The sequence below is a fragment of the Paramormyrops kingsleyae genome, chromosome 21 (assembly GCF_048594095.1).
Source record: "Paramormyrops kingsleyae isolate MSU_618 chromosome 21, PKINGS_0.4, whole genome shotgun sequence".
NCBI classification, from domain to species: domain Eukaryota; kingdom Metazoa; phylum Chordata; class Actinopteri; order Osteoglossiformes; family Mormyridae; genus Paramormyrops; species Paramormyrops kingsleyae.
In genome coordinates, this window is record NC_132817.1 from 9,324,241 (window position 1) to 9,346,570 (window position 22,330).

The following is a 22,330-nucleotide window of genomic DNA, read 5'->3' on the forward strand; positions in this document are numbered from 1 at the left end:
TTATTTTTACCTGGTCTTAATAGTTTACACAGGTTCACAAGTGCAAAAAAAATGACCATGATCGATTTTACCTCACCAAATAAGCCTGGTTTAAATAGAGAACTTAACTTATCTTGCTAGTTAACGTAACTAATGTTTACTGTACCGGCCTCAGAAGGACAATGGTAAGTAATTCAACTTATAAAGACATCAGCTTGCATTAGTAGATGAAACACTTAAACGAATAAATGAAGGTTGTAAAATAACACATTTTCAACAGGCTACTTACAGTTACCAATGCACGACGAACACAACGAACACAACGAACAGGTCACTCAATTAGAATGCACAGGAAGCAGTAAAAACAGGCCTCCTCCACACAGCTTGTGACTGGCAGCTGCAGGCTGACCTGGGAAAGCAGCTAAAGTTCCCACAGCACATTGTCACTACATCACTCCAGCCAGACAAACAACTGATCATGTTGGAGCTGAGAGTGCCCTGGGAAGAGCGTATTGAGGAAGCCAATGAGAGGAAACGCACCAAGTACCAGGAGCTAGTGGAGGAATGCAGGGATTGTGGCTGGAGGACACTGTGTGAGCCCATAGAAGTCGGCTGCAGAGGATTTGCAGGATGATCACTCTGCAGAGTCCTCACACGGTTGGGCATTACAGGAGTGGCCAAGAAGAGGGCCATTCAAGCCACAAGTGAAAGGGCAGAGAAAGAAGGTGTCTTTGGTTGAAGGGGGCTGATACATGGATGGCTGTTGGGACACAAGTTGGGGTCTGATCAACCTGGGTGAGGGTGTATGATGTTGTGAGACCCAAAACACCCGATGACCTCAGGATACATCACTGAGGATGCGTCACAGTGCATCTAGGAGATGTTTCTTGTTTTTCAAAAAAGGTATCAATCCTAAAACCTTCTGGGAAGTATTTTTTGTTAACCTAGATTCAAACAGAAATTTAAGATTGATTTTGTTCTCTTTTATTAGTCTGGAAAGATATGCGGACCTACCTAGCAGTCATTAGTGCTTTTCTGTAGTTAGAAAGGCTCTCTTTCCAGGCAGCTCTGAAAACTTCTATTTTGGTTGAGTGACATTTGCACTCTAGTTTGCATGAAGCCTGTTTAAGTTCAAACATATGATCAGAGCACCAGGGGGCATATTCTTACCTCTTTGCTTTGTCTTCTTAAGTGGAGCTACAAGATCAAGAGTGCTGTGAGATGTCCATAATTCTATTGTCCATATTCATAGTTATCTAGGAAAAAGATACACTTCTGTAAGACAAATGTTATTGCGTCCTTGTAGTCATAAGAACATAAGAAATTTACAAACAAGAGGAGGCCATTCGGCCCATCAAGCTCGTTTGGTGAGTTACTCAACTAATAGCTTAGAGTTGTAAAAATCTTATCTAGCTCTGATTGGAAGGTTTGAACTCTGGTGAGTATATAAACAAGACATGAAAATGAAAAAGGGTAAGAGCAAGGTCACAGATGAAACTAGTGTATAAGATAGGGAGGATTCCCTAATGGTAGTGTGCATTCAGCTTATCTGAAGTGTCTGTGCACCCTTGGCCAAGAATAGATTATCAGGTTAACATTATCAATATCTTAAAATACCAGATATATTTAGTTTTTTGCATAGTGAGAGAATTAGAGCATTTTAGATACCCAGTGGACTGGATTTACTTGGTCGATTCTGATTAGTTACTGTGGCACAACAGCCTGTTGGGAATCTGCTGTGCACCAACTGTGCCAATGGGACACGATTGGTTACTAATATTTCAGTCCAACAAGGGGCAGAACAGTCTTCCTTTGCAGGTCTTAAAAACTATGTGATATTAATAAAAACTATGAGCCTGTGAATGCAATGAAATCCAGACAAATTTGTTGGTACCCTTCCACAAAAAAAAAAAAAATACACAAGTATCTCTGAAATAACTTGAAACTGACAAAAGTTTAATGGCATCCCTTATTGTTATTCCATATTTAACACACTTTGCTTTTGATTATTGATTCAGTTGAATATTTAATATAATTAAACTAATGAAAATGACACAGAAAAAAAGATGGTACTGTAGCGGGTTCAAAAGCAATCAGAATTCTCAGGGCAGATGTACTCTTATTCTGAAGGCTTGTTCGACTTCCTGTTATAGTTTTTTTTGGTTATCTTGGCGGCAACCAGATCTTGCTCTCTCGATCTTCTACTCTTTGTTGTAAATAAAAAGTGCTTCATCCATTTCACAGACTAAGTATCTTCCTCCTGTCTTTTTCCTCTCGCAACAGTACCCTTAATTTAATATTTTGTGGCACCACCTTTTGCAGCAATCACTGTCAACAAGCGATCTCTGTACTTCACAATGAGATGTCTGCATTTGCCAACAGGTAGTTTGGCCCACTCTTCCTGAGCAAACTGCTCAAGCTGTCTCAGGTTTGAAGAGTTATGTCTCCACAGTGTACTTTTTAGATCTTTCAGTAGATCTTTCAATAGGATTAAGATCTGAGCTCATAGAGAGCCATTTAAGAATAGTACAATGTTTTTTTTTGTCAGTCATTTTTGAGTTCTTTTAGCTGTATGTTTTGGGTCATTATCCTGTTGGAGGACCCATGACCAGCAACTGAGACTGAAAATTCTGAAACTGGACAGTATGTCACTCCAGGATGCCTTGATGATGAAGCATGAAGTCTTGAGACTTCATTGTGCCCTGCACAGATTCAAGGTTCCCTGTGCCAGATGCAGCAAAGCACCCCCAAAACAAAACCGAGTCCCCTCCATGTTTGACAGTATGTATGATGTTCTTTTCTTTTAAGCTTCATTTTTCCTTTTGTAAACATAGAGCTGATGTGACTGGCCGAAAAGCTCCAGTTTTGTTTCATCAGTCCAAAGGACATTCTCCCAGAAACATTGGGGCTTTTCAACATGCATTTTGGCAAATTCCACTTTGGCATTTTTTATGTTTTTCTGTCAATAGTGGAACCCTCCTAGGTCTTCTTCCATGGAGCCCATTATTGTTCAGAATGCGATGGATGGTGCGATCAGAAAGTGACGTACGTTGACCTTGGAGCTCAGCTCAGCATGGTTTTTGATGGTTTCCTTGGCTGTTTTTCTAACATCTGCACTATCCTTCTGATCAACCTGGGGTTTCATTTCCTCTGGTGTCCATGTCCTGGGAAGTTGGCTACATTCCCATGAACCTTATACTTTTTAATAATATTGGCAAAAGAGGTCACAGGACCATGAAGCTGCTTGGAGATGATCTTATAGCCTTTACTTTTAACATGATTATCAATAATCTTCTTTCTGAGCTCCTCAAACAGCTCTCTCCTTTGCTTTCTCTGGTCCATTTTCAGTGTGGTGCACACAATGATACCAAACAACACAGTAGCATGTTCTTTCCCTCTAAATAGGCCGAATGGTTGAAGGCACCCATGATACTAATTAAGGTTAAACACTTAGTTTGAAACATGACTATAATACAAGGATAAATAGTCTCTTTAGGGGTACCAACAACTCTGTCCATACTATTTTAGCATATCTTTGCAAAATAAACAACAAATAATTTATTTTCACAGTTTTATTGGTTTACTCTATCAAATAGTAAAGGCATGCAGTTACACAATTGCTTTTAATTGATTCACTTTTCAAAAGAAATAAAACCTTGTTTCAATGAACTGTAAGGGTACCAGCTTATTTGTCCATGTCTGTAAATGCTTCTTTTTGGGTGACCAAATACCTTTGTAATTGGAACCACATTTTTTATGAATAAGGAATTAAATTCACCTAATTATCAAGGTACTGCAGGCATCATCTCATCATGTGAATTAAAAGTAAAAATTGCTCCATATTTAATTTACCACCCATCCGCCTTTTAACTGTTAACCAGGTCAAGGTTGCAGGGGTACAGCTGGAGGTGCAAACTGAAGATCTCCGAGACAAAGGTCTCATCCAGATGCTCCCAGCACACCCTCACTATGCTTTTGGGTCTGCCATGTCTATCCAGCATTTTCCTCCGCCATCTGATCCAGTTAACAGCTCAGATCCTATCATCACCTTAATGTCCAAGACATGTGGTCTCTGTCCCAATGATAGAGTTACAAAATCAATCATCGAGCCACAGTCTAGGATGCTCTGATGCCAAGTGCGCTTATGAACACCCACACGTTTGAAGACTGTGTTAGTAATGGAGAAACTGTGGTTAGCACAGAGGTCCAATAACAGAGTATCATTTGGGTTCTAATTGGTCAGGCCATTCCTTCCAATCATACTGCTCCGGGTTTCACAGTTGTTGCCCATATGAGTGTTAAAGTTGTCCAGTAGAATGAAGTTCCCTGAGGGAATGCCTTCCAACACCCCATCCAAGATTTCCAAGAAACCAGATACTCTCAATTGGTGTTCAGTGCATAAACACAAACAGACAACAATCAGAGCCTGTCCCCAAACAAAGCCTGTGAATTTGAAGGGAGGCAACCCTCTACTTCACTGGGGTGAACTGAAGTGTACTGAGATGTAGAGATTACATCCCTAAAGCCAGATTTGGTAGCCAACCCTCAGGTTGCTGAGGCCCCTGTCTTCGACTGCTGCTCGATCTACAGTGCATTGGACCCCCACGACCCCCCCTGCAAGTGGTGGGCCCACAGGAGGGAGGACCTATGTAACTCTTTCAGGCTCTCCCCAGCCAGTCTCCATGATTTGAGCTCCCCACACCCAGATCTGGCTCCAGGGAGGGGCCGTGGTCTCCTTAATCTGGGAGGGGTTACAGAGTTCTTATGCTTTCTCATCATAGAGGTCTTTCTAAATCACAATGCTCACAAAGGACCAATTTGCCTTTAGAAAACCTTCCACAAGCAAATGCCCCAGAAAACATAGCTCCTAGGATCACAGAGGTGCACAAAACCATCTGCCACAATAAGTTGGCGATTGATTTATTTATTAATTATGTATTTGTTAATAAAATACAAACCCCAATGCTGGAGCATAGGGCTGGCCCATACTTTGTGGTGGTGGAAAATAAGGATAATTCCTCAAAAACTTAATTAGCAGAAGAGGCATGAATACGCAAACCATTATCTTCCTGCTACGATGCCCATGAACTTTAATGGATAATATGCAAAATGTGACACTTCCGATGTTGTCTGTACACTCCTATTTCGGTCTTGGCAAGAAGATTTTTTGACTTGATGTTCAAAGTAAAGGGGTGAGTAAGCTGTTTTCAAACCAAATACAGTTTCAGTATCTTGGTTGCAATTTTATTAAAGAGCATAATCGTTATGGATTCTTTACACATAAAACTGTAAACAACCATCCTTCACAAAACAAAGTCTAAAATATCTTGTCGTCTAAATTGAAATATAAACATTGCAATCAAAGAGACATTTTATTTATATATACTACATATATATAGAAACTTAAGCTTTTCTATACCAGGAATTCAAGTGCAAATGTATTCTTTTGTTATCCATTATATGTCACAGGACTGGCGCCATATAGAGGGAAGTAAACAATTTTTTGTACTGTATTAATATTCCAAAAGGATGAAATTAAAGACTATACAGACATACATACATGTATGTGTGTGTGTGTGTATATACAGAAATGCACACACACACATGTGAACATGCGCACACACACACACACACACATATACACACAATTCAGATCTAGGAATGTTGGCTCTTTGTTGGAAAATCAGTGTTATTTGCTTCAGTGCACACTATTCAAAGCCATTCTCAATAATAGCCAATTTCCAATCATTTAAAATAGAACATATGTAATAGTGTAAACACCCTAAAGTAGTACATCCAATACATAAAGTATACATATATAGATAGTAAGAAGGATGGGCAGATGGACACACAGACAGACATACACGTGACACTGAGAAACTGAAAACAATCCAGGCTCCAGCTTCTTCCCAACATGAAGTACAGCAGAGTTATTGACAGTCTTACAAAATTCAGGAAATACTTTCTTGTAGGAATTGTCTGCATATACATAACAGAGGAGGTGACTTCCAGTTTTGCCATATATGTTTTGAATGACTTGATAGAAGGATATTTATAAACACTTTTAGGAATAGGAAGATCAATGAAATAATATACTCTTTTGCAATAAAATGCTATGTTTTTTCTGCAATCATCACATTAAAAAAGAAAATGTACAAAGGTGTAATGCTTGTATAAAATCCAAAATATATCTAACATTTTGATGAAATTGAGACTTTTATAGCAAAACATACACGGTAATGTAGATTTGCTTTACATACTGCATGGATTTGATATTGAACAAAATACTTGTGGTGTTTTCTGATAACCAAATCAAAGCAAAATTGTACTACATTGAGGGGGGCACAGAATCATAAAGAACAGAAATAACTAAAGACTTACAAAATCACAATTTCTTACACTTACCAGAGGTTACAAAAAAGAGTGAACATCGTATCTCTGTTAAGGAAATTTCCACCATCACTTGTCATCAGTGAAGCTAAAACTTCATTTCAGACTTACCTGAATGGCTTAACTTCCTTCTGTTTTCAATATATTTCATCTCAGCTCACCTCTCCATAAATATTGGTCATATTGGTTAAATTAGGTTTCCTTTATTAACTTTGTTCTGTTTCATAGACTAATCACAGTTGAGAAAAATATCGGAATATCGGAATAATTGGAATAATATGTCTTTCCAATAAGAACGAAATGAAATCTGTCAAGTATCCTTAATCTGAGTGGTTTCACTTTCTTCCACTGAGTTGGATCTCTATAGTTTATTTACAAATGTTTATCATATGATATACTGGATATTAAGAAAAAAATCATGTATCAATCAAATTCCCAGACTTGTCATGTGTTTAAAATCAGGTATGTTGTAAAAAATAACAATATTAACAATTTCCACTAGAGTATTCCATATGCAAAAAAAGTAAATTTATCAGATTAAAGCTATTTTACCAAAATGTTCATACAGTACAGTACTTGCCTTGTTTGCATCAAAATTACAAGAAACACCATTAAATAATAAAGAAGAGTTTGAAGTTTGATAAGGCAGGCCTCTGAAAGAATAAATTTATATTGATTTAATGGAATTGGCTCCAGTTTCTAGATGCAAATATCATAATTTTGAGGGAAAGACATTAAAAATGATAATGACCAAATGCACTTCATTATATTTACAAAGTAACATGGCTTTTTATAATCCTATGTATCCAGTTGGGGTTGTCATATCGATCAACAGCCAAGTCTTGCTGTACAATGAAGCATAACTTTACAGCAGGGCTGGAATTTAGCAAGGTTCTCATAGAATTGAACATGCAGTATCCAGTCACATGGCACACTGAGTAATGGAAGAAAACAGAAACACTGCTATCTGGACTCCGGCATTGTAGAGGAAGAAGGGAGATCTGTTCTGTTTCTGGTATGACACCTGCTGTAACCTTCCTGTCTTTCAGGCTCCTTTGCCTATTAAAGGGGAAGCTCTTGAATAATTTTTCAATAAATACGTAAAACACCTATAAGTTCCATATTTCTAAAGAAGTTCCTTTACAGAAAACGCTATACGTTTTCTTGACGACCAAAATCCCAAATTATTTTAAGGTGCGGAACTAATTTAACCACCTTAAGGCTGCCATTCCTGTCCCTACTCGAGACTTAATTAGCAACCATTTGATCCTCTCTAAACTGTTACTTCTCCAACAATATCATGAAGGAAATTTGTCAGTAATTAGCTTAGTCGCTATTGTATACAGCCCTTAGTTTTTCACTCCATAAGCTGCAGAATAATTGGCTGAATACAGAGATTTCCAAAGTTTCGCACAGTACATTATTTCCATTGTGTCTCCATTTTTATATTGTTAATCGTGACACAGTATATTATAGGCTGGGAAAAATACTGTGGAGATACCTCTACTGAGACTTTGTAGACTCGTCAAAATGGGTAAAATTGTATATACATCTGCCACACTGTCCACCAAGTTAAACTTTTCACTGATTTGTAATAACTTTCCCTTTTGCTTTTCTACCCATGTGCTGAACATCTCTCCCCTCTTAATCTGTTTGCTCCAAGCAGCAGCCCTACTCATTGGTTTCGCCAAAGAGCTCGCAGCCTGCCAGGGAGCTTGCCTGGGTCAGGCGTTTCCGGAAATGGCCATTGGGGACCTGCCAGCGCTGTCGCATTTGGGAAGCAGAACTAATGGTGTTGGAACGGCCCAAGCTTGTTGCCACGGCTGCCTCAAAGGTTAACGTCTCCTCCACGCCAGCTGAGTCGGGGCTGTTGTTGCCGTCATCCTGCATGGTCAGGTACTGGTGAGGTGTGGAACTGTGGCTGCCTGCTGCCATCTGCCCAAGATCGGAGGCCTCATCTCCTTCATCCTCCCAGGGGGTGTCAACACATTCGGACTCTAGGGTCCTTGCACCATCGTCTGCAGGCGAACAGGAATGAGTGTGGCACACGAGCGGGGAGTAAGAGATGTGGGGACGGGCTCGTGGAGGTGTCTGCCCATGACGGCGGCTGCTGGGAGTGCTGGACTCTGATGTGGACGGGACAGGACTATCTGAGCTGTTGCCCTGGAAGAAACAAGTGTTTGTAGCTCAGAGGTGTCAGATGGCCCGAAAATACATAAGTTGATCTTATGAAATACTGCATGCTGTGCATTTCTTGCCAAAAGCTGCTACCTGTTTGTGGGCTGCATGGGCCTGGCTCTCACTTGGGGAGCGGGACCGCTGCTGGCTGCGCTCCTCAGAGCTGCAGCGGGACACATCGGGAGACAGCAGGTGGAGCCGCTCCTTTGACCGCCCCCGCTCCCTGTCTCCTTGTTGCCAGTGCTCTGACCTGGAACCTGCAAAAGTTCAGATAAAAAGGTGATGCAGAGGAGAGCAACCTATAAAGCTACCCATATCTCATAATCAGATTCCTTCTTCACCTTCAAGAGACACCACAAGACCCATCAATTCAAGGAACGCTTCTAGTAGCCTATAGCACTCCATGTTCCTGGATTCTCTTAGCATCGCAATTTTGTCTGCTAGTTTGAATAGTAATCTTATTAGGTTCTTGCTTTGCCTGAAAGATGCTGGATGCTATATAGCTCTTGCTCCAATGCTGTTTACACTTGTACCTGAGTGTAGCAGGTGTTAAAATGTGGTTTATAATTTCACCAAAACATTCCCACTTATTATTGCATATAGGTATTTTATTGCAGCTTTTTAATCTCCTTCCTGTATGTTCCTGCGTCTGTGTGTGGGGCCGCATTCTGGGTGGTAATGTAAGTACATGCGTGATACAAGCTTTCCTAACATGCCCAGAGGGGGAAACAGGTGTACGAGACACTCTGCTCACGCAGCTAATGTTTTGTTTTATTATTTCAGCACCTAAGCATTAAAACATCTGAGATTCAGTCTCATGTCCAGTCCCACCAGAACACTACGCAGAGGGGATAAGCGGCACAAGACGTGGGCATGGGTTACATTGGTGCCGTGACTCGAATTCTACAAGTATGGACGTCATCTCGATTGCCGTGGGAAACTCATCTCCTTCATCATCATTCCAAGCTGGTCGCAACAGTAGTGTGTGGGACATTTAATGTGTTGGGACAACTAATCATTTTAACCAAGACTTTAAAGGGCCAAGAGCGCAAATTGTATGTGAGTTGTTTTTTCATTTCTTTTTTTTTGACAGTTTGTGCCTAGTTTATTGTAATGGAATTGGTAGTGAGTTCCGAGGAAACTGGCGTTTATGAGGGAGAAACCCCCTCTGTTTCTCAGAGATGGGGTACAGACACCTAAGGTAGATAGGTTGAATACCCCCAGGTTCTGTTCCACTCATGCCCAGGGTCCACAAACCCCACCAGCAGTACCTCATGCTGAATTGAGCACCCTTATTTCAGAGCTGGCTAATCAGATTGCTCAGTCTATTGTAACATAATTACAGTGTGATAAAAGAGACAGTGAATCAATGTCAGCAGAGATGTCCAAGACAGAGCAGAAACCCACTGAATTGAATTTGTCTGGGATGAGATTTGTCATACAGTCAGATGTCTTTCTCGTGAAAAGTAGACCAACAACTCAGCAGTCACAAGAGATATTAAGTATACTAATGGGGAAAGCTAAGAATGTGGTGAAGGTCCCTTGGGAAAACGCAGCGTTTTAATCTTTGCCTGTTCAACCACAGTGTAAGAAAATTTTATATATTTGGGTGACAAACGGATTATGCCGTCTCATACAGCTGGCATGGCGCGATTTGGTGTTGACTGAGAAATACCCGATTGGTCCGCAAGTTCTCGCTGAAAAGCACCTGTGGCTAAGAACCTGAGAGTGGGCAGAACTTGACATGACCTGCTCGTACGATCCTCCTATTTGCCTTGCCCCCCTCGTTACCTCATGTGAATTCCCGATTGTTCTCAGTTGTTCTGCATTTCCGTCCCTTAGTCTTGTGTATTTAAGTCCACGTCAGTGGAGTTTATATCCCCAGATCTGTCATTGATGCTTGTTGCCGTCTGTCCTGTTCTTCCCTCGATTCCCCGTAATAAACCCTCGTGTCCTGAATCCTTGCCTGCCTGCCTCGTACTTCCCCGCTTCCTGCCTGCTCGCCTACCAATGGTCGTGATAGAACTTGAGAAAGAACAGGTATAGCGCAATTCCTCATCGTCTGCCTTTGTAATGCCGGCCCCAGTTCAGCACACAGCTCTAAAAGGATTGCTCTTGGAAATCTGAATTTTTTGTAAACAACATACAATTAATGTTGGTGTATTGGATAAAGTCAGCGTCATGATTGTGAGTTTAAAAAGGAAAACCACAGTAGCAATGACTTGCCACTGGGTGCCGTCCGTTTAGAAAACCGAGCAGAAATGTGCGTACGCCATGTCTGGAGCTGCCGTGAGAATGTGTAGAGGTACGCCAAGCGTGGAACTGGACATACGCAACATTTTCGTGCATACGCACCGTTTATACATGAGGCCCCTGGTCACTGGAAGAAAGATTGCAACAGACATAGACAGAGACAGATGGGCCACGCTGACACCAACCAGAGTCATGTTTCGGAAAACTAGTACACCCACACTTGGAGAGGGGTAGTGTGGGAGATGGACAAAAAACCCTCAAAGTAGATGAGTCAGATTTTGAGCTTCTCTATGTTAACACCTGTTCGGCTATGCCAGAAGGATATCAAGTTGTGGTTCAGGTGTCAGGAGAGGTGCCTGCTTTCAGTGAATTATTCTACACTCGGGTGGCAGTGAATGACAAGGTTAAATTGAAGGATATGTTGTATTCTGGGTCCATGGTTTGTACTATGAGTGAGGCGGCTGAAAGTTCACTTAGAGAAGCTGGAGCTCTTGTGAGAGAACCTCAGTCAGCTGAAAGGATTATGCTTGTTGGATTTGGGGGAAAGCAAACTCATCCCAAGTGCATACATGACCTAACACTGACTGTTTATGGAGTAAAACGCATTGTCCCTATCTTAGTAGTGTCCGGCCAGTGTGACATGTTATGAAGAGCAATGATGACTACTGGAAGTTTGTATCTGCGTAACATAGACACTTATTCCTTGACTATGACCATTTCTTGGATGTTATGTAGTGTATCATCAGATGGAGGGGCAGCGAGGTTCCGTACAAGGTTTGAACAGTAATGCTGCCTTGTGCTGTCACACTACTTCCTCAGTGTGAAAATCTAGTGTGGGGCAAGTTGCCCAGCGATGTACCAGTGGCAGGTAGCACTATTATCATGAAGCCTAGTACTTCTAGGTCAAGACCGAGGGACATTCTGATTGGACGGACTATTACACCGATGTGGGGAGACCGGTGGGTGCCGGTGAAGATGGATAATCTTTCATCAAGACCAGTCATTCTAAAGAGGAATTCCAATATTGCCAATGTTTCCTTGTATTGCAGTGAGGACCTTGACATCCAGCAAAGCTCCATACAGGGCTCCCCCAGTTCTGGTAAAATAAATTTCCATGACTTTTCCAAAACTTTTCCAGTACCACAAGAAAAATTTCCAAAACCCACAAGTTTGCTTTGATTTGATTTGATTTGATGATCATGCAGTTTCAGAAAGTAATTGTCCTGCCCCGATCTCAGTTTCGATCAATAAAATTCAAATACGTGCAAAAAAATAAACCATAAAAACTGGAATAACAAGCAAAAAAGCAGCAATCTCAAATACGCGAAATCTGCGCAGAAACGGATGTTTACCAAGGTAGTTAACTATTGACTTCCACTCGTACATTTCTGTTAGCATGTTGCGGAATGAAGCAGGAAAAAAAAATGAACAAGGCTAGTTTCCAAAACTTTTCCATAACTTTTCCTCTCTATCCAAGAATTCAAAAACTTATCCAGGGCCTGGAAAAATTATTTCGAAATTCCAAAACTTTCCCAGGTTTTCCATGACCGCGGGTACCCTGTCCATAAATCCACCAGCGAGTATACCTCTCCTCTTGTCATGGTGTGGAAGAAGGATGGTGGTCTGAAAATTTGTACGGACTTCAGGTGGCTGAATGAGCAGACTCTGAAGGATGTCCACCCACTCCCTCACCAGGCAAACTTGCTGCCTTCTTCAGCAATGGACCTCACTTCCAGGTTTTACAACATCCCAATGTGCGAGGAGGATAAAAAGTACACGGCCTTCACAACACCTGTTGGTTTGTATGAGTACAATAGAATACCACAAGGGCTCTGCAACAGTCCAGCATCATTCATGCACATGATGTTGAGTATTTTTGGGGATCTCGACTTTGCCAGTCTGCTTTTCCAGGCTCCAAGCACTGCAGCTAAAGAGGTGCAGGACAATTTTTAACTTGGGATTCAACAACTTCAGGCAGTTCAGCAATCGACACCCGCCCTCGTCTCAGTAGTTTCTTGCAGCTTATCTGAGGTCAAGACTGCCTTGTTACATCACAGTGATTAGGAGAGTAAAGCAGCGAATAGAGCCATCTGCCTTATCCAACATGTTGAACAGCTCCAATCAGTTGGTCAAGATACCTTGTCTTCACTTACCTTGCAAGAATTGGAGGACCACCAACTCCAGGATTCTCCTATCTACAGTGTTCTGCCATTCATGATTTGCAAAAGACGTCCCTCCAGACGAGAGAGACATAGTATGGATGCAAGATCGCTGGCCATGCAGAAGCACTGGGATAAGCTTAGAGTGAGGGATGAGATTTTGTATAGGGAGACACCCTGTGAGTAAAACCAAAAGGTTTCAGTTGGTTTGCGGAGCAATGCATTGGAAGGAGTTCATGATTTGGCAGGACATCAAGGACAAGTTAGGACTTTCCACTTAGCAAGACAGCAGTTCTTCTGGCTCAATTTGGAAAGGGATGTGAAGGAATATATGTTCGGTGTTGTGAGAGGTGTGTACTTGCTAAGATTCCGGAGCCCACAGCACGAGCCCCTTTAGAGAGCGTAAGGACCTCTGCTCCTATGGAACTTGTCTGCATTGATTTCTGGTCCACTGAAGACAGGAATAAAAGCTCAGTTGATGTGCTTGTGGCAACTGACCACTTCACAAAGATGGCATTTGCCTTTTCGTGTAGGAATCAGACTGCCAAGCAAGTTGCCAGAAAGTTGTGGGACTGTATTTATTGTGTATATGGTTTCCCCCAGTGCATTCATTCAGACCAGAGACCCAGTTTCGAGTGAACTGGTGTCTGAGCTGCTGCAACTGTCTGGCATTTCCAAGTCCCATACCACAGCCTTTGAGAGCCAAACAGGAATGGTCAGAACAGATTCAGACACTGACCTTTGCTTACAATGCCGTGTCCCAAGACTTCCAGTAGACATTCAATTTAAGACTGTCCTGCTTGATCCTGCTGTGGCTGACTTCGGCAGCTACTCTAAGACCCTTATGTCATACCTGACGGAGGCTGCCAGAATCACTCAGCAACACACCGTCAAAGAACAAGAATGTCAGGCTCGTCAGTACAATCAGAAGGTTAAAGGTGTTGCTACAGGTTGGAGAATGGGTGTTGCTTGCCAACAAAGAAGAGTGGGGCAAGAAGAAACTAGCGGACAAGTGGGAACCTGTGGTGTATATGGTTGTTAAGAGAAGCCCAAAAACTCATATGTACAATATCAGAGATTCTGTGGGCCAGTGCAAGGTTGTGCACAGAAACCTTTTGCTGGATGTGACTTTTCTTCCTGTCCATGATACACTGGAAAGTCAATCAATGGATGACTCATTTAATGCTGATGATCTCAGTGTTTGTGGAGAACTAGATGAGCTTAGCAGCTTGGATAAAGAGACTTCTCAAGCGTGGACGTCCTTGTGGGTACTTTCTGACAGTGGTCATAGTGTTGACAGAGATTTTGTGGCAGAAGAGCTTGTTTCACAAGATGCAGGATGACAAGATAATATACAAGTTGCTGGCTCACCCAACAAACAGTCTGACATGATTCCTACTTCAGTCAGTTCTTTGGTTGACCATGAAGAAAGCAAGTCTGACACAGTTCCCACTTAAGTCACTTGTCCCATTAACTCCAGTGAAACAGGTTGACAGAGTTCTTGTTCGTGATGGTGACTTTACAGAAACTAAGGTTGTTCCTGTCTCTGACCTTGACAAGTTTCACACCTTGGCTCAGCACCACAATGAACCCCCTTCCGATTTACACAGGCAAGACACTGATCATGTTACAGTGCGAAATACAGTAGTAGTCACAAGAGTCACTAGGCTTATAGAAAATATGGTCCAAAAACCCATTGTATCGGGTCTGTTACCACTACAGAAAGCTCAGTCTATAGCATAAGGGGTTTTCCTGTCACTTTATGTATGCTGAAAGCATAATTGGTTAAGACTCTATCAGCTTGAATTTCAGGAGACCAAGTATAATGGGGTGTAGACTGCACCTTAGTGTTCTTGAAGAGTAGGAGGCCTGAACAACCTTCCCTACTGCTTTAAATCTGTTTGACAGATTTAAACTGTTTTAACTGAACCATAAAATCTTTTGTGTGAATTGGTCCAGAGAGTGAAGAGTGTTTGATGGCATCAACTCTTCTGGGTGTTGCAGAGTCTCAGGGATGGAATGATTTTGGTGAAATTCAAGGAGGGGTGATTGTAGCAGTTGTTAAAATGTGATTTATAATTTCACCACAACATTTCCATTTATTACTTCATATAGGCATTTTATTGTTTATTTTATTATCTTTTTAATCTCCTGCCTGTATCTAGTTTTGCATGAATTTTTTGGCAATTTGATTATGATCATTTAAGTTTTCATGAAATTGTGTCTCGATGGTAGCATATTAGCGGAGTAGCTTACTAGCATGCTAAGGAGATAGTGCCGTTCCACATTCATGACGTGCATTTTGCACTTTCATCAGGGGAGCCAGGTGTACGAGACACTCTGCTCATGCAGCTCATGTTTTGTTTTATTATTTCAGGTATTATTTTGTTTCAATAACGTAAATTTGTTGGAAGTGTATTTGCTGTATTAGAATGCAAGTTTAACTGTAGGGTTGTCTGTTTTGTCTAGCAAAAGAAGTGAGGTATTGATTAATATGTATCTATTAAATATGTGTTAGATATGTATTAATTATAACCGGTTATGGATAATTATATGTTTTTCATGTATGTGTAGATAACTATGTATATTAATGTTTGCATTTGTTATATAAGAATTTCAAGTTATTTATTCACCTGATCAATTCATTATTTTTTTTTTATTTGTACCTGAAATAATTTTTGAATTTTTTTTTTGTATTGTTATGTTAAAAGTGCAAAAAGGAAAAAGCTTTCCTAACATGGCCGGATGGGGAGTCCGGTATATGAGACTATGCTCACGCAGCTCATGTTTTGTTTTATTATTTCAGCGTTTGAGCATTACAACATCTGAGATTCAGTCCCGTGTCCAGTGCCTTATGTACACCAGAATACAACGCAGAGGGGGTGAGTGGCACAGCACGTGGACCTGCGTTACATGAGCATTCATTGGAAGCTCAGCCTAGCTGCAGTTAGGCCTTGTTGACCCTATAGCAGTTCATGTTTGTGATGTGCTATTTGCCTCACATGTATGTTAATATCGTCTCAGTAACAAAATTACATAATGCCCCTCAACCAGTCTGAGTAATTTTCGACAATTAACATGAAGCTAACCAGTACCTTTATAGCTCTTTTGTCGAGGTCTGTATGTCCGATCGGGGCTGTCCCTCTTGAAGGAGTGCTCATCCAGCCACAACCCATTGACACGTTGGTCCGTGATCGTGGAAAAGGATCTCTTCATCGAGCTGCGATCCATCACACCCTGTTGCACACACACAAAACATACTCCACAATGAATCATGCTTTTCTGTCCTGTTTTGAGTATGCTAAGCAGGGGCAGATCTAAGGGGTTGTCATGGCCACCCCTGCAGTCAGCCCACATACAAATAAAAAAAACAAATACCAGTAAAAACCAGTAACTATGGTGGTGAGGCAGGGAACAACCCAGGATGGGGTGCCAACCCATCACAGTAGTCTAGGACAAAACAAAAAATGTATTTCTATCTCTGCCAGCAGAAATTTAATTCTTTGGTTAATGTTTGAGCGATTTCTTTCTACAAACTCATGCACTGAAATACATCTTTGTGCTCCTTCAATGATGAATTTTATATATGTATGTACTTGCACGCCTCCTTACACAGCGGCTTATGGAAATTACACTAATGTGACGAAATGAACAGTAAGAAATACTGCGCCACATTACAAACATTGTCCTCCTTGGTACCTTGTGTGGGTAAGTGGTGTACTCTATCTACCAGAGAAATGACCCACATGAAAATGACTACTTTCCAAAAAAAACTAGGCTCAGATGAAACTACTGAATTACTAAGAGCAACACACACCCACACACACAAATTACTGAGCTGGTGCTGGGTTGAAGCTTCAGAATGACTGAACCTGAAGGTCACGTGACTTTGGACAGAGACAGATGCACTAATAGAGCTTATATCATTTTTATTGCAACATGACTCCAAACAATAAGATAATGATGAGGAGAAGACACAGTCACACAGAGAGGAATCACCAGGCACTGTGCTCTCTCAATGAGCCACAAGCTCATCCTCTCCCTCCACTCAACCATGTGTCCATCCATCTTCCCACTGGGTATACTGAGCAGGGCACAACTACACCACAACCACAACCAGTCCTTCAAAAAACACTGCACAAAAAAATGCTTTAATAAGACACATCCATCCTTCTATTTTTCATACAACTGGAAAGAAAAAACATATTTTAAAACATTCTTTGTGTTCCCTTGCTGAAAATGTATTTTTTGCAACACACCGCCATTTTCTCATACACTCCTGGACAGCCAACATTACTCAGTATCTGTGTGAAGTGCTGTCTGTTAGATTATAAGTGAAGTGTTTCCCCATAATATTATGTTATAATATTAGAGTATGATTTAACAACACAGACATGTCACGTGGTATGTCGACCTGCAAAGCACTCTCCTCACCAGAGAGTGGTACCCATGGAAGCCTTCGTTATCCTCGACGTCAGATGACACGGGCTGCATGAAGAGCTCCTGGGAGATGGGACTGAGAGCTACAAAGCCCCCCCTTGTACTGACAGGGAACAAAAAGACAGGCAGTCAGGAATACTTATACACCACCTTTCGAAATGCTACACCATACACATACTACACAAGAGCCTGCCATTACACACAGGGCAGATCCTGCACTATGGGACAGGAATGGGCCAGACAGAATGTCCTGGGGAAGAGTGGATGCATCCATTTGCTGGAACATTGGAGCAGGTTTCTGCAAGTAACAAAAGAACGCAATAAATATAGTGCACAGAAGTCTTTATTCATTCATTTACAAAAAGTATATATCACATCAGAAATAATCAGTAGTTTTAAATAAAACATTAATTTCAAGCAGCAATAGATTGAAACCTAAATTATACTTCTGAAAGAGCAGTTTTGAGTTAAAAAGTCCATTGACAAGCAATCACATTGGGTGCTTTTTAATAAGTAACACCTTTCCAATAACATAAAACACAAAGTATCCTTTTGGGAGCCAATGACTACAATTGCAATTAATAGCAAAATGGCAAGAGCAAAAACCAGAACAAGTCAGTCAAAAAGAGTAGGACATTTAATAAAGAAAATGTCTAAATATGTTAAACATTGCTCGTCAATTGGCTTTTGTTATGAAACCAATAAATTTGCAACCCTTTTACAGAATTAAGCAAGACTTTCTATGAGCACTGTAAATACAGCTCCACTGCATATATACACACATCTAAGATTTTCACACTAAACTTAGCTTAAGAAAGCTCTAAATGACCATACTCAGCTTTATAAAGTTTGAAAAAACATATAAATACTTTAAATATAAATGCATCTCCAAAGAAAACTGCTTCCAGAAACTGAACACATGTAGAAACTAACACAAGGCAAAAGAGCAGTGATCATGTACCTGCTCCTCTAGTTTTTGCCTCAGCTTCTTCGCTTTGCTTTGCTTGTAATAATCCATGATCATCATCGATGCATAGATCTTCCCAATGGTCATGTCGTCAGCTGGAAGGCCATTCATCATTCAGTCACAAAACTCAACTCCTAATGTTAGTGATGTCAGCCATTTCTACCAACCAGAGACAGCTAACATAAAAATGCATGACTTCTGAAAGTAACCCAAAACACCATCTGGATCTTTATCTGCCCGCCCCCAGCGTCCCGACTTGCTGGCTCACGTTTGCTCACTGGTACCAGTGTGTCCAGGGTCTTCTGAGAAAGGTGAGGCCAGATGACACTGATCTCCTTCTGCAGTTCTGTGTCAAGCTGCCCGCGATCTTCCCCTCCTGCACAAAGGACACAAAGACACATACAAAAATTGCTGGGGCCCAAACAGTTTCACATTTTTGATCTTGGGTTTAGTATTTTTTGCAAGTAATTGCAGATAATCTAGAGAACTTCAAATTAAATACCATAGTATTTTGTAAAAAGAAGACTATATCATAAAAAGCTACAGGCTAATAAGCAGCTATGCATCAAGAATGTTGTAGTGCATCACAACACACCCAGGTAAAGCACCTTGGGGTGACTCTGTTGTGCAAGGTGCAATATAAAAAAAAATAGCATTGAATGAAATGCAAAAAATACAGTAAAGAAATTTCGGTGGAGCAGTGGAGTAAAGTATTGCCTCGAATATTGGATAGCTCACTTTGAATGTCATTCTAAATATTTTCATGCCAATTTTCATTAAAAATATACAAGCCACTTGGTGAATGAATGAATTACATTGAAAGTTAAGATTATACTGGATAAACACATGCCATTTCAAAAATCCTTGAATAGCTAAAGATAATGAGTGTGAATAGATGATTCTTGTCTAGTTTTGTGCAAATTGGAGAAATGGTCAAGGACGAAATCATTTTGGATTTTTTTTTGTGATCATTGAACAAGGTCTTGGGGTATTCACATTGACAGAACTATTTTATTAAGGATTTGAGGTCCAAATTGACATATTCAGATGAAAGCAGATCTTTGGTTGTAGCCTGTGTAATTAATGGGACATGCAATTTCCTATAGTGCCTTTTAGAGGAGAACATTCATAAAAATTGAGACCCTGCCACAACATAGATGCTTTCCCACCAAAGTACAGGAACCGGATTCCTGGTGCCAAGTTCCTGGGCAGTCTGACTGGGAAATTTTGTATTTCCTGGCCATTTTCCTACTGCATAACAGGAACTGTATCCTTTAAGCTAAATAATCATGGGAGACACAAAAAGCTCATAGGTTAAACTTCACATGTAATTTTATACAAAACTATACTGCAACCCCAAAGGAATAGAGGATGAACAAGTCATTTTCTTAGTCATTTGTTACTTTTTTGGAGGGAGTGATCATGATACGATAAAAATTGGCACTGTTGCCTTACAACTCTGGGAGTATGGTTCTTGCCATGGCTGCATGTGTCTGGAGATTGCATGTTCTCCCCATGTCATCATATGGTTTCCTCCTGATACTCTAGTACCCCCCTCCCACAGTCCAGAAACATGCTAAGGCTAGTTGACGTTACCAAACTGCCCATAGCTGTGAGTGAATGATGTGTGAGTGTGCCCTGCAATGGGTTGGTGCCCCATTCAGGGTTGTTCCCTGCTGTGTACCCATAGCCTCCAGGATAGGTTCCGGACTCCCCCTGGGCCCCGAATAGGACAAATGGTTACCAAAGGTAACTGAGATACAAAAATAATTCCATCTGCTCAACTTCTGCTCCACTACTCCTATCATTTTTTTCCTCACACTTTTCCTGTTGCCTAATGTTGTGTTGATTATGTCTGTGAAGTTTCAAAGATACAGGGCATTAACTGACATAATTTTATCAAAATTGTGGAATGCTCTTGATAGTTGACATCAAATGCTGTTCATCAGTCAATTAAGCATTACTCACGGTCAGAGGACAAAAACCCTAACAATTCTCTAGATACAGATATTACACAATTTTAGTGCCCCATAGAAAAATTTGGCATTGTTCACAGCATGTTGTACTGATCATGATTCTCAAGATTCATGAGAATCAGATCCTGTTTACAGAATACAGATTGTGATTAGGTAGGTTAATGAATATTTTAATAAATTCACAGATGACTATAGGAAAAACATTAAAAATACTTAAATTTCTTGAACAACTTTTATCTGAAAAATCAGTAGATGATCCTTCTCAAGATTTGTGTAATCTGGGCTAAGCTTTTCGGATGAGTTTGTTTTAGAATTTTATTATATTATTCAAAATGCCAGGCAATCAAAGATGGCCTGGATGGATTTAATGTCATTTGATTGGGCTTAATGACATGAGAAATTGATACTTTCTTGAATGGTTCTCAAGAAACAGGGCAAAATGTAAAATGGTTTATTATAGTGCCACCTTTAGGTTTCTTTGTGTCATCTTGGATGTCTGATTAGTAGAGAAGATTTGGGACCTATGTGCCAAGTTTGGATTTTCTAGGATTTATGTTTTTTGCTGTCCAGACACTTTTAGCAAGGAAGAAGAATCTGAATGAAATCAATAGAGTTCCCGGAGATATGCTGTTTGGTTTGCGAACAAGAAGACAATTAGACAGTGTTGGCATGACAACAATATATTCCCCTGATGTTTTTGCTAACTGCCCCCCCCCCCCATCTAATTCTTACTGCTCCAATACCCCCCCCCCCCCAACACTCTCTCCTCACCTCTATAAATCTTTATTAAAAGCCTACATTACAGTATGTGTCTTGTCTTGGTGCAATCAGGTTCACAATATCTGCATCTGTAGCTGTCTTTTCATGTCTTCATGTCTTTCATGTCATCACCCATATGTCATCACCCATAAGATCCGTCACATACTTTCTGAGTTATTGCACAGTATTCAAGTGTCTGAAAATGCCCTTTTGTATGCTATCACTATGTACCACTGCTTGGTATGATTTGTCTCAAAATTTTGATCAGTTCCTTATCTTCAGCCATACAATGAGTGTGTGTAGTTCAATAAAGATCTGTTAAATCATCACACTAAAGGGATCAAGTGTCTGACACAGCCCTTCTCTTTGATATCACTATGCGGCACTGCTTCAGTTTTGGTGCAGTCTGTCTCAAAATTTGATCAGTTACAGATTTTCACTCATTCAGTGTGTCTGCAAAGTTTAAAAATATCTTTCAAATATTTATGACAGTTATTGCGCTATCAAGAAAGTGACTGCAGTTACGACAGACTAGTCCCAGTTTCAGTAACTGCTGCAAGTAATACAAAATATATCTCAATGCACATGTTATATGCAAGTTATTAGGTGCATTAATGGAATGCAAAACATATACAAAAATACACTGCCACTACATGTACCCTGTAATGTACCCGTATGTGGATCACTAATATTTCTGCTGCTATTTTGGGTATCATCTTACCTCTGGCTATTTTGATTTCCAGAGCAGTTCTGATTAAAGCCATTAGAGTAGATGTAAAGTGTACAGTCATGTCCTCATCCACTGGCATGTTCATAAGCACCAGGCGCTGAAGGTAGGTAACAGAGAGAAAGATTGTGGTCACAACAAAATCCAATGAATAAGACCAACTATCACTCAGTTATCTATTCTTTTAGTTTATCAAGTTTAAACATAATTCCTGATTCTGATTAAACATAATTTCTTTCTGATTTATCAATATTCTGTATCACCAAAACTGTAGTGCTGTGTTAATTAACATGAATGAAAATCAAAGTAAAATATTAAGCCATGCAAAAAGACACACATTTTACTATGATTTTCCCACCTTATTTCAATAAGGTAATTTAAATAATGAACACACATACACAGATATTCTGATTATCTGTTTGAAGCATTTTTGAGTCTTTTCATTCTGGGTTATTACGGACACTTAATTTAAGGTAGCACTTTATATATGTAGATGTATAGA

At 40.5% G+C, this 22,330-nt stretch overlaps 1 protein-coding gene across 4 annotated transcripts in view; it reads right to left on the reverse strand.

Moving 5' to 3' along the window:
- Positions 1-5,201: 5,201 nt before the first annotated feature.
- Positions 5,202-22,330, reverse strand: part of LOC111847625 (voltage-dependent R-type calcium channel subunit alpha-1E-like) — a 109,055-nt gene continuing 91,926 nt past the window's right edge. For 3 of the 4 annotated variants that reach the window (XM_072704016.1, XM_023818979.2, XM_023818980.2), the window contains 8 exons: positions 21,823-21,928; positions 18,635-18,742; positions 18,361-18,461; positions 17,603-17,697; positions 17,394-17,502; positions 16,055-16,196; positions 8,641-8,804; positions 5,202-8,532 (listed from right to left, as the gene is read on the reverse strand). In XM_072704016.1, coding sequence (XP_072560117.1) covers positions 8,041-8,532; positions 8,641-8,804; positions 16,055-16,196; positions 17,394-17,502; positions 17,603-17,697; positions 18,361-18,461; positions 18,635-18,742; positions 21,823-21,928 — 1,317 coding nt within the window. In that variant the 3' untranslated portion in view covers positions 5,202-8,040. Of the gene's footprint in view, positions 8,533-8,640; positions 8,805-16,054; positions 16,197-17,393; positions 17,503-17,602; positions 17,698-18,360; positions 18,462-18,634; positions 18,743-21,822; positions 21,929-22,330 lie in introns of those variants that run through there. The other variant, XR_011984509.1, reaches the window with a different exon arrangement.